The sequence below is a fragment of the Corvus brachyrhynchos genome, unplaced genomic scaffold (assembly GCF_000691975.1).
Source record: "Corvus brachyrhynchos isolate BGI_N302 unplaced genomic scaffold, ASM69197v1 scaffold34, whole genome shotgun sequence".
Taxonomy (NCBI): Eukaryota; Metazoa; Chordata; class Aves; order Passeriformes; family Corvidae; genus Corvus; species Corvus brachyrhynchos.
Genome location: NW_008238126.1, coordinates 7,582,400 through 7,595,968, shown reverse-complemented (window position 1 = coordinate 7,595,968; position 13,569 = coordinate 7,582,400). Strand labels below are relative to the sequence as shown.

The following is a 13,569-nucleotide window of genomic DNA, read 5'->3' as shown; positions in this document are numbered from 1 at the left end:
CCCCCCCGCCACAAACATTACTCTCAGAGCAGGATACAGAATTGCTTAAAAAATAGTTAAATTTTTAAAAAATTGTTAAATGAGGCGAAAATGCCAATTCAATTATCTGGGGAGTTGAGGGATTGAAAGCGCTTAAGCACGGGGCTGAGGAGGAACTGCTTTAACCCTTCTAGAGGTGGGAAAACGTGCCCCCTTCCAAAAGGATGGATTGAGAAGGGCTACGTCAATTTTACCTATTCTTAATTCATATTGTCATTTTTTCTTCTCGGGCTCAGAGGCTGCTGTTAGTACTTCCCAAAGCCCAGCAGACTCCAGTGCCTTCAGCTGCCAGCGAGGTGTGAGCTGTTCCTGCAGAGCCGCTCCTTCCTGCCCCTGGCAGAGCCCAGGGCTCGCAGCCAAGGCTCTGCATCCAGCCCTGCACTGCCTGCTCAGCACATCAAACCCTACCACACGCGTTCTTTTCTTCTTGCTCAGTTCACTACACGATAGCTAAAACGTATGAGTACTTATTTTGTTTGATCTTTGTTTCAGAAAATACTGTATTTGTTTCATAGGAAGAAGTTAATCAGATCTTGTGGATGCCTGAGCCAGTCATCCTGTCTTCTATAGCACCCTGCTTCAGACACTCCAGGGAAAACTCTCAGTACCTTAAACTAAGGAGATGTGATTATTCTGTCCCTTTCCTGTTTCAGAACAAGAACTTATTTAAATTTTCCCTCCACCAGCCTCTTTTACTAATTGATTTGAACCTTTTTTTTTGGTTAGGGTTCAATTTTATGATAATTTCTACATTGCCTGCAGTTACTGAAGTGTACAGGATGGCATTAAACACATCAGTGTTCAGGTCAGCCTAAGCATGGACTAAAGAACTTGAATAATAACAGCTACAGGCAGCATCTGCTCTTTTTTGGCTGTTCTTCAAGACACATACTTTAATTTTCTGTTACTGATTCTACTTTAAAATTGTGTTAAAATTGTGGTGATGACATGGATGATATTTACATAACTATTTCCCCTCCTAGTGTTTGCCAGAACAGATAAAGACTTGAGAGTGGACTTGGATTTCTGGAAACCCTAGTACTGTTTCTTTCACCAAAGGTTCTTAAAGAGATTTGGTTGCCATGGAAGATTAACATAAATCCTTATTAAAAATAGAATAAGGAATAAAAGGTTTTTACAGTAAAATCCCCCAGAGTTCTGTGCTAGGATTTGTACTCTCTGGCATGCTCATTTTAGTTTTTTAGTATTTTTGCTCTTTTTAAATTTCTAGCAGCTTTTGTTTATTTTATCCCTCTTTATTTTCTTGTATTTTTCCATAATTCTATGTCCTTCTCCTCTCAGACAGTGTCACAGTGCACGTCTGTCACTTCCTACCAACCTTTTCCCGCGGCCTATTTCACAAAAACACATTCTGTATGTCAGCTACTTGATTTCAAGTGCTCTTTCTCTGCAGATTCCACCTCTCACACACTTTCCGCATCCACTTTCTGCAGGTAGCTCCTTTTTTCCCTGGGTTTGTGCTACGTAAACCAGGGAGCAGCAGAAGTACAAGGTGGAGCCTTGTGAGGGTGACCAGGGTCAGGCCCAGTCCCGTGACCACCGGGCAGGGGCACAGTGATGAGGCAGCTCTGGGGTCACGCCGAGCATTCAGTCCCCAGGTCACAGCCCACAGGGTGTCCCTGGCCAGGCACAGGCACAGCTGTGATACTGCTGAATCCAGGGCTGAGCTGGAAAACGGGTCCTGGGCAGAGCAGGGATGGAGGCACCAGGTAAAGCCATTCAGGGTTGATCCTCCTTCAGAAGCACTCAGAAATTATTCCTAAGGGATGGCAGTGCTGGCTAGGGCAAGGAGTGTGGCTGAGATCCGTGTAAAAACATGGCAGGCTGTGCAGGTTGGGTCATCTGGGATTATGTCAGGAGAGATTGGCTCACCCGGGTGCTCCTGGCTGTTGCATCCAGGTCAGACGGGCTCCGGGTGGCTGAGTGCTCACCCAGACAGACTGGTGTCAGCACTGCAGGGGTTTGTCTGCGTCTGCAGAGAAATAAAATCAGCTCCACACAGAAATCTGCCCAGCTTTTTATATCTTTCAAGTCACAGCTAAGCAGGGGCACATCGGAAGCTCCCCAGCACTGGGCAGCTGTGCCTGGAGCTCAGCCGTGGGGCAGCAGCGGAACAAAGGGATCTCTGTGCCTTACGCAGAGTAAGGTGGTTTGGGTTTATTTTTTAAGGCTGGTTGGAGATTTCTTTGTGAGCTGCAGCTTATATGAATGTCTGTCAGTACATTCTGGGTTTGTGCCAGTCAAGGATTATGACCTATATTAACATCCTAGAAACAGGGGAGGCCAGCCAGGCCTGCACCTGATGCCAGGACTGCAGCTCAATCTCCTGATGGCTGATACCACTGTCACTACATTTTAAAGTCAGGTTAAATTACTTCTCTCAACAGGAACTTTTTTAAAATGTGTTCACTCCTCTTGACAGTGCATCCCTTGCCATCTTGACAAAGCACCTGACAATCTCTCAGTGAGGGCCGTCTTAACTTTCTTAACAGAAGAATGGCCGTTGCTACAATAATTTATTTGCTATTCATGAAAATAAAATCCAGTTCCTAGTGTGTTTTTGTTTATTATGGTCAATGGTACTTCTATCATTATATCCAGGAATATGAACAATACTCAGTTCAGGCATTACTTGGTGGCTGGCTGGCAAAAGCCCCATATCCAGACACTTGAATTTTTCTATACTTTGTATGGCACATACACATCTCAGTGGTAGTTTAAAAATACTGTTGGAAAATCCTAATTACAGGACTGCATCTAAAAGGGATTTTCTAAGCACCTAGGAACAAAGATGTCAGAATTTTGTAAAAACACCAAACACTGACCCTTGGTGGTTAGTTACGTACTTGCACATTTCTTGTCATTAGAAAACAAGATAAAAAGTGTTCCTCTGTTTTTCAATCAAATTTAGTTGCTCAACTGATTTGATTTCTGGAAGTCTGTACTTCCTGAGCATCTTTCAAAAGCTTTTGGAGCATCCAATAAGCCCCATGGTGTTCTGTAGTACTGAGGTAGATTTGAATTTTTAGATTCAAAAACCACAATCAAACCAATTCCCAATATGTGTGCAGTGAATTATTACACAATACAAACTGCTCTGATACCTGCTGAGCCACACATCCCTTCACACCTTGTCACAATCTCTGGCACCTTCCTGCCACATACACTCCCACTTCCTTTTGAATCAAGCTGTGTACTGGAAGTTACTGTGTTTTCATGAAAAAAGCATTGACTATCAGTTTAGTCTCCAAATGTGGCGAATTTAGAAGTTTTTAAATGGAGTTTATTCAGCATAACTGAACATCTAAGAATGGTAAAATAGGAATTAAAAAGCCACTACTGTGAACTGGAGTTGTTTGACTGGCCAAAGGCTCTCAGTGCCTTGCTGGTCTCTACAGGTTTTGTTTCCCCACTGCTTTTCCCTGCAGATGCTCAGTGGTACTTTCCAGGTCAGTTATGCCCTGAGGGAAAAGGGAGCAGTGTCAGGATGATGAATGTAAAATTTTTCACTCTGTTACTGAAGTATCTATTTTGTAAAATACCCTGAAATATTTTCCCTGGCTGCTATAGGAGATGAAAGTCATTAGAATCTATTCATTATCAAAATAGTACGAATTCTGGATATTTTGTATCTGAAAATTAATACCTTGTCTGAGAGTATCTTCATTAAAGGAGTCTTGTATTCAGGCTTTTCTGAAAGGTGGCAATATTTTCACATGGAATAAATACCTTTCAAGTATTTTCACATTAGATGGAAATACTTTCATCACTTGAGGCCCTTCTTGGAAGTCATTCAACTATGAGAACATTTGCTTTAAATAAAAGACTGTTTAAGCCAGTGGGATTCCTGAAATTCCTGAGCTGTTTATGCTCTTCTTTACACTTTTCTTAGCACATCTTAACTCAGTGAACATTTCCTTATCCCCACAGATTTAATGCTGGTAAGAAACAGTCATCTCATTAAAACTCTGAAGGCTTGGGCTGGCATTTCTAGTCTTTTATAATTAATTTTGTTTTGACTGGAGTCATTTCTGGGCTCCTTAATTGCAGACTTCCCGACAGAGTTATCTTAGCCCATGTGATACAGTGAGTATGTATACACAGAGTGCAAATGCATCCACACCTTTCACACAGAATAATAATAGTGTTTACTACAATAGTTTCAGAAAAAAATAACAACTGCTTTTCCAAATAATAGTTCAGGTTTATCATATGCCAGTGAGATAGGCATTGATAAACTGAAACAGAAAAGATGGAAACAGAGCCACAGAGCCAGAATCTGTGATATCTCATTAAATTCCATAAAAAGCTATACTGGAGACAAAGCAGCTCTGAGGTGGAAAGCTACCAACCTACATTTATAAAAGAGACTAACCAGATCTTGTAATTGCACCTTTTGGCTTCATCCAGCAAGAGGGAAATGGCTAACATCCTTAAGGAATGACCTACCTTAACTATTTCAGGGAAACATCTCAGAACTGCCAACTTTCAAGAACAGTGACTTGAACAGAATAAAATATTTACACCTCTACAGCATCATTTCTGCTCAGCAAAACCCCACTTCGGCACTGCACCCTTTCTTCCCCTCCTCTTGCTGCCTTGGTTGTTTCCCTAACATTTATTCACTTCCTATCAATGCTTTTTTATTTCTGCCTTTTCATTTACTTTCTCATTGATAGCTGCACTTCTATTTTAGTACCCTTATCTTAGTGAACAAGGTCACAAGTGAGAGTGGGCTTTGGCAATTCCAGCGTTATCCAGCTGACGTTTACTGACATCATGGAACTGCTGGCAGTGTCAGGGCAGCAGCCCCTCTGCAGATTCACATGTGTTAAATGTCTCAGATACAATTTCAGCTTGTGCCCAGGACAAGAAATGCAGCACAGGGTTATGAGCTGTGGCAGAGACGTGCTGGTCACGAACACAGTGACACTTTGAGCTCCTGTTCCCACAGGTGTGCTGATGGTGGGGCCATGTGGTGACTCCTCAGGCACCAGTTTGGCAGGTGGGTTTGTGTCCCAGTTCTGTGCCATACAGATTCTGATCCTGAGAGTATCCTCACACTTATTTAATATTGTGCACCAAATACCTCCAGTACTCACCACACTCAGGGATTACTCCACAGGTAAGATCAGGAACATGTTTCTTTTCAGGATCAGGGAAATTACAAACTCCATTTCCAAAAAGAAGTAACCCCTTTGATTCTGTGCCAGGGTACTGGTATGTACTACTATGGAAACTAATTCTGGTAGTATCTGTAATCTCTCTAAACAAAGTAAATTTCAGAACTCTGTGTTCCATTATACCAATTATATGCTATTATCTTACTATTCAGAAACATCACCAGCATAGAAGATTTACCAAATATTAGTAACTTGTTCATTTTTTTTAAATGGAAAATTAACAGCTAAGTTATTAAAGAGTATTCCTTTCTCAACATCTGAAGGTTAGTGTGAAAAGCAGTAAAAGCCGTGCTTTTAAATGGAGTATTTAAAAAGTATTCTTTAGTGGAAGAAGAGTCTATGTTCAAAAATAGAAACACTGGGTGAAAATGTCACAGCCGCCACTTGCTACTGAGTAACACAACAGTGTCTCCAACCCAACCACAGCTGACAGAGTAGGAGGAGCTACAGGTGTGTGGAGTGTGAGTTGTCCTGATACTGCAACATTTATATATTAAATAAACAAGTTATTGTGTACCTACCTGTCAAAACTGAGTTCAGATTTCCCATCATTTCTAGATCAATGTCATTTTTCTTGGTTTTATTTAAAAATAGGCTTCACTTTGCCTAAGAATTTGGAACACATTTTCTTTCATGTTTGAAGGTTCTCTTGCTATGGCATATTCCAAAGAAGGAAAGCCAACTCCTACAGCAGGGATTGAGCCTCTCTTGGACAGACCACCAGGGAGGTTGCAATTATATTTATTGTTACTGCATTCTGCACTTGGATCATTTTTTAAGGTAAAGGTTACTCGTCTGTTTGCATTTAGAGATTTCTCCTTTGCTTTCATGCCGCTCTTCTCCAGCAGCTGCTCGGTTTTGCTCATGCACAGGAACCAGGGGCACAGCAGTTTTGAGCTGAGCTCCTCAGCTGAGCAGAACTCTGTGAAGCCTCCTACATATCCAGCAGCCCCCCTGTCTCATTCCAGGATGGAATTCAGTCACAGTTGGGACTCACTGGGGGTATGTCATGCAAAAGCCCATCTCAGCCAAAAACTCCTCAGTTTGTGTCAAAGGCCATCACGTAGGCCCTGCTCCAGAACACTGCCAGAGGTGCTTCACACCTTCACACCTCTCAGCCCCATCTTTGTCCCTCACAGGCTCCATTTTTGGTTAGGTAGGCTTTTGTGGTGTAGATCAAGAAACTGGATGTGTAACATTAGGAATTAATAATGCAGCAATGCCAGTGGTTGGCACTTACAGACCTGTTGGCTTGGATGGGACTATACAACTAAAATAAAGGAAACTAAAATAGGCATGGGAGTGTTTGCCAGCTCAAACTCCAGAGCCAAAACAAGAAGCTCGTTAAGAGCAAGCACTGAACTGGCACTGCAGTTGTGCTTTACAGACCCAACCAAAGATCAAGCACCAAAAAAACCCAACCTACAATTAGACAAAATGGATCCAGGATTCCAACTTTCAGGCATGTACTGGGACCAAAATGTCAGCAAGGCAACAGGAATGGCTGGCCTGGGGCAATCATGGATTAACTGATTTAATGTACAGAGTCACAGAAGTTTGGATTTTCTTGTGCGCATTATCTTCCTCAAAATATTCTGGAGCTATGTGAAGGGAACCTTGCTGTTATTTAACAGCCTTTCTCTGGTAAAATTCAGTGAGTTAGGCCAAATAAAATCTCAGTTTCCCCACTGAAGCCTGGATACTGATGGAAGTAAGAGAAGATTCCCTGCTGTCCTGCATCCAGCTGTGCCTGGGAGGCAGTGGAAGTGCTTTGAACTGCACAACTGAGCAATAATAGGCTTAGAGTGACATAAAAAATGGACCCAAAATCCTGTTTCTTGAAACAGTACAGAATTCAACCTGCAGTTTCCAAGACAAGTGTGTCTGTGGTAAGGCCTGAGTGACTGCAGAAGAGCCACAGTATTGTGCACACAGCCCCTGGCAAGCAGAAGGAAATCTGGGCTCACTCCACCTTTACAAATAGTATCTTTGCTATTATTCAGTTAGAGGGGGTTTCACCTCTGTTAGTACTAACCCAGTGCTTGAGTGGCCTAGCTAAAACAGACTGACCTAATGTATTCAAACCATTTTCCAGAGTATCAACATTCCTGCCTGGAAACCGCAGGACTAACTGACATCTCTGCTGGCAGCTGTTTCGAATTTAACACGTTGAGCAGAGAACCTGGAAAAAGGTCGGAGAGAAAGAGTTGTGCTTGGGGATTTGGGGAGTCCATTGGGGTAAAGCACTGAACATCCTGGAGAGGATGTTACTGCCTATACCACCTTCTCTGGATAACCAAACTGCTCCAGCTTCTGCATCTGCCAGTCTGGCACCTTTAATAAGTAATTAAATCACACTGTGGACGTGAATACATTCTGGATAAATAATAAATGACAGCTCTCACACTGGCACGCGAGCACACAGGCATACCCAGGGCAGGAAATCACATACAGCATTTCATTTGTTGCTAATTTATCTGAAACAAAGTGAGGAAGATGCCCTGGGGACTGGTGACTAACAAGGAGCATTGTTTATGCTACAAATCCCATCCGGTTATTAGGCTTTGAAAAGTGCTTTGTTTAGCTTATCAGTGCTTCAGCAGGTTTTTTAGGAATGCCAAGGGCAATATTTCTGTTCTAAGTGTATTTCTATTCCAATATTACTGACACATAAGAGGTTATGTGTTACCTGAGGGCTGAATATTCGGCTTGTGCTTCAGTGCCTTGTTGAATCAGGATCAGGATGGTGAACACTGCACAAAACCAAGCCCTGAACAGGTCTCCTTATCAATTTTACAGCATTAAATTGAAGAACACCTTTACATAAATCAAACCTTTCTCAAGGACCATAGAGCATGACAAAGAATAAATACCCTATGGCATATAAATGCCCATCATTAAAAATTACTTTAACATGTTAGACCTTCTGCTTAAATTCTGCACTTCACTTAGGATTTGTATTACACAACCTAAGTTTGCAGTTATGCAATTCCAAAGTATCACAAGTATCTGGCAAGGTTTAGAGCTGTTTTGCAACAGCACTGATAAGCTGCTACTCAGTCAGGTGATCAAAATACCTACAGTGTGTCCTTGATTCAAGTTAATATTAAAAAATAGGAATGCAATTTTTTTTATTGAGTTCAGGTGCCTTTTCAATGATGTTAAATGTCTTTTGGGGGAGAAGATTTAGAAAGGAAGGGCTTTATTTTCAGATGGAAGAAAACTACATTTACTTCATTCCATAATTTAGAAAACCTGAGAGGCCCTTGCCAACTAAATTAATAATTGGCAAATAAGGCATAATTGCCCTTGCTGAATGATTCCACACCAACACTGTCACTGACTCAGCTCCTCTCAAACACTTCTGCAAAGAGGAATGGCACACTCAACCTCATGGAGATCTCCTGGACCACTATAAGAAGTGTTCATTAGACTTATTATGAATAAATAATTGAAGTATTTATTTAGACTTTTTATCATTAGATTACTTTTGAAAATCCACATGAATCAGTTCTTCCTTCTAAAATGTCCTGGTTTTAATTTGCTTATGATTAGGTTAGATCTGGATTGCTAAACCATGAGCTGTCCAGTGTATCCTCCCTGGTCATCTGAACTGCCCTTGTAACTGAGACTGGGGGCAGCTGCTCCCCTGCCAGAGCAAAGTGACACTGTCACCCCTTCCTGACACCTCCAAACCTCAAAGCAGGGGCTGCTTTACTAAACAATGCCACATGCTCATGGAAAAACCAATAAATGTTAGTGAGTGCTCAATCTGCTGAGAGCTTTTTAAACTTTAATACCCCTCCTCAAAGATGCTGATGAGAACAGACTCTCCAGTGATGCTTTAGAGCTAAATTTCCTTGTGGTAAAACTGGAAGATGTTGTGAGCTGAGCTGTGTCACAGAGATAAAGGTTTATACCCAGGAGCTTCTGGCTCCATAGCCAACAAACAGATCAGTGTTTCACGCCTTCCTTTTGTGGGCAAGAATTAAAAATGTATCAAATCTGGTGGCTGGGGTTTAGTACAATGGGCTTGGTTTTGCAGAGTTCTACAAGAATTATTTTCTGAAATGCTCAGCTTTCATTTTAAGCCAAAAGATGTGTCCAGATCTGAAAAGCTCCTTTTTTTCTCAAAAATCTGTCACAGTTTCAAAGCCTGGCCCCTGGTGAGGTTCCTACATGAAGAACTCCTTTGCAAATCTGACCTGTGTAAATGTGGCCCTAGTGAACACCTGTGCTGTGCACTGAGAAAGGAGCAGAAACATAAGAACCTGATTCCTGACAAACTTTAAGGCTTTCTCCAGATTTTCGAATTCTAAGTCTGTTTTTCAGAATAATTTGCTTCTGAACTTGGGCTTTGGTTTTGGTTGGGTTTTTTCCTTTTGTTTCCTCCAAATGAATTAAATTGACTTTTACTGTACTAAACATTTTATCACCTGGTTCTGGCTGAGGATTCACAGTAACATATGGGTTGGAACCACCAAAGGCACCCAGATGCAAATACAAGACTGAAATAGTCATTTCTAAGGGTACTTGCAAAGTTTCCCAGCTAAAATGTTAAGAGGAGTGACAATTTTAATGGTGCTGTTTGAAATAACAACAGAATTACTGCATGAGAGGAAGCTTCCTAAAAATCTGTCATTTTAGGCAAAGTCACGCTAAATATTTTATTTTGTTAAGACTGTTTAGTGCCATCAAAACCTCAAAGCCTCATGACACAAACACTGACTGCCATAATCAATCTCTAATTCAATCGCAGTTCAAATGTTCAAAGGCCAGCTCAGGATTTTGGAAGGGGTAAATTAGTTCTGGCAGCCTTACAGCGATGTCAGATATCATCTGTCTTCTCCTTCTATCAGATCCAGCTGGGCGGGCCCCTCATAACCAGGACAGAGCCAACTCCAGCATCACTGGGAGTGCTTGGACTCAATAATCAGAAATTTGATTATGTGCAGATAATCTATTAGAAATAAATGACAGACCTGGCATGTTTTTCCCAGCTGATTGACTCAGGACAAGACTAAGCCACTGATGTCGTTGCTGAAGGTGACCCCAAGTCCCTTTTTCCTCCCAAATGCTCCATTAATGCAACTGGATGAAAGAACGTCCATACCAGGTGAAACCAGGGTCACCTTGCCTTGGTGACTGGACTCTGCTGGACTCAGAAATTCCTAGCATCCGTAAGAATGTCCATGGCTTAACTGTGTATGTAAAGAACTGCCTGGTTTTGCTCCCTCTAAATCTGCCATCTGTCAGTCATCCTGCAAGAGCTGGTCAAGCTTCTCACCATGCTTCACTCAAATCAGTGAGAGATCACAAAAAAATTAAAAATGTGGTGCCACAACCTTGGATTTGAATGATGTCTGAATGATTTTTATTCTTCCTATCCACACACATATTATTCCTGCAGTGCAGGATCACTGCCTGGTTCTTTGCTGTAATTCCTAGTCCAAATCAAATGCTCTGGGAGCAGAGCTTGAGCACTTGCAGGGTCTCAACAGGCCCTTGCACTCAAGCTGATGAGTTTCCAGCCCCCTTGCCTGGTGCCTGAGCTCAGCAGCCAGAACTGGTATCATCAGCAACACTAAATATTCCATTTTCCTGTTTTCTGAGCAGCTCAAACTCTCTGCAGACTTGCTCATGAGTCATCTGGAAATAAACCATAATCACTTGTCCCCTAGGAGTCATATATAAGTTAATGATTGTACAAGACAAGCTAATACAAAATACACAAGAGGTTTCAACTTGTTGAGGCTGCAAAGGGCAAGGGAGCCTTTCAGAATTTCCATTGGTTACGGTCTGGGAATGCTGGGCTTCCCTTGACTCCATATCTATTGCATAATCAGAAACACATTTCATTCCCTTTGTTGTACGAGACAAAGCTAAAGAAATGTGGGTGTTATTCCTGTGCACAAATAAAGAGGAGATACCTAATGGGCTTGTGTGTGTGCAGTGTTTGTAAACACAACTGCTCTGGGCTGCAGCTGACAGAAACCATCACCGCTTGTACAAGCTGAGAGGATGTTCTGGATCTGCAAATGCCCCCCAGCCCTGCACGGGAAGTCAAAATGGATTGGGATGCGCCAGATGAATTTTAGGTGTTACTGTGTTAAATAAAGTCTGCTTGCCTGGAGTTCAGTGTCCTGGACTTGGACCTGACCATCATGGTGGTGTCTTACTCCTACCCAGCCATCCTTTGCTGGGCTATTGTGGTTGTTATCTCTGCAGGAGAGAATCTTATCAGTGCAGGGAAAGGAAAATCTGAAAACAATGGAAAGGCCTTTGGCATCTGACATTTTTCTGTTGAGGATGGAAACAAATACATTTATAACTTCACAGTAAAGGAGAAAGATTTTTTTTCCAGTAGTTATAGAAACACGGTTGTTAGGGTCGGAAAGGTCCTCTAAGATCATTGAATCAAAGTTATGGCACATTATTTTAAAACCTCCAGTTCCTCTTATTACAGATCCTCATTATAGGAGGACAGAATAGTATGAATGGCTGATTTAAAATTACTCATTTGGAGAACTCTTAGACCTGGCTCTGGCAAGAGACTTGGTTTCCTCAACACTCACCTGGATTCTTTTTGCCACCCAGCCTATGGTTCCATTCTGCCACCCCAGGAAGGCAGAGAACACACCAGACTTTATTCCAGTACATTTAAGTGACAGACACAACTGCAACAGAGGAGGGAAACAGCGATAATTAGTTATGTGTGACATCTACACTGAGCTTCTGTGGCTCTCTGCTAATCACAGTAAATTATTTTAATGGACTGAATATGTCAATCAAACTACTAATTTAGTGAAGACTCTGCACTACATCCCTCCCAGGAATCACAGCAACTCCAGCTGCTCCCCTGCCTCCAGTGAGCCCCTCTCCCACTAGAAACCAACTGTGGGCATTTATTCTGTGGGAAGTGTTTTGGACTGACAGTGCAGTCAGTGCTTACACAGGCTAATAAACATTAAATCTTAGGTTGACAAGAAGTAACATCATCTCAGAGGATGCTGTTAAATTACAATACAGACTTGTGGAATGGGTAAAATGCACCAGAAAATCACACAATTTGTATTCGACTATACAAGAAAAAATCCCAACCTATTACAAAAATCAACAGTCCAATAATTACACCTTTGTAACCGTGAAAGCTCGAGATGTAACACACATGAAGTCACATCTTCAAGCATGAACTCACTTCTGAGAAGACAGCTTGTCTTTTTAATCAGCAGCATAAAAATCCAGCTATCCCATAAAATTAATTTCTATCGGTGAAAATCAGGAGTAGGACACACCAGGCTTAGGTCTCGTGCTGTCCCACTCTTGCCTCCCAAGTGAAACATTTGCCTAAAATAAAACAGAAGTGATCTAGGCATAATTGCATTGGTTTGCAGCCCTGTAAAAGCTTTCTACGCAAACAAAGGTAGTGGAAGTTCCATTTTAAACAATTCAATAAGTTGGTTTCGAGTAATGCATAAAGCTTTTTTAATCTGTTTACTGTTTTTTAAGTAAATCTGTGTGGTCTTACAGAGGAAAATTGTTCAAAGACATCTCATCCCAATGCAAGGTCAGTAACTGTTTATTCCAGCCCTGGATCTGTTTAACAGGAAAGGGACAGAGCAGATTTAGAGGGTCCTTCTGTCGAGGCTGCCCCTGGCGTGGGCTCCTGTCCTCCCCCAGACCATCTCCAGTCACTGGATAATCTGTGTAAAACCCTAATTCTCTAGACAAACGTGTCTGCTAAATGCCTTCTTTGAGGCTCTGAGCCATATGGTTGGGATTACAGCATTTAAATAGTTTTTCCAAGTGAATACAAGGATGAAGCACAGAATAGTGGAGGGAGTTATGTTCATAACTGTATTTATAAAGGGATTGCAGGATTTTTAAGGCCCACGTTCTGCATCACTGGAGCCAGTGTGAGCTTGGCACCTTCAAGCAAGTGCAAGTTTTATTTACAAGCCATTCACACTTTTTCCACCACACTATAAAAAGATCTAAGTACAAAGGAGAACAAGTGGCTGTGTTGTTAATGCTGGTGCAATAAAAGCACATTTTTATCTTTAGGATAAAGATAACAGAGCACAGCCCCTCGTCACCACTGCCACTATCGCCATCCTCTGGGAGCACAACAAATCAGTGGATCCCCAACAGCCAGGGACACCTCAGGAGAGACACCATGTAATACTCCAGGTTGTTTCATGTTTTTCTAACAGTGTTTTATAACATACAGGAAAAGAAGGCTTTGAACGGAACTCATCCAGGACAAACAGTAACCACATGGCCTCAAAAACCTGTTTCAAATAATGCCCCAGTAGTTGCAGTTTCA

General features: G+C 41.9%; 1 protein-coding gene across 1 annotated transcript in view; it reads right to left on the bottom strand.

Annotated features, from left to right (window-relative positions):
- HOOK1 (hook microtubule tethering protein 1) overlaps positions 1–11,980 on the bottom strand; it is a 36,740-nt gene extending 24,760 nt beyond the window's left edge. Inside the window, exon 1 of the mRNA XM_017733507.1 lies at positions 11,819–11,980. Coding sequence (XP_017588996.1) covers positions 11,819–11,965 — 147 coding nt within the window. The 5' untranslated portion in view covers positions 11,966–11,980. The remainder of the gene's footprint in view (positions 1–11,818) is intronic.
- Positions 11,981–13,569: the final 1,589 nt, after the last annotated feature.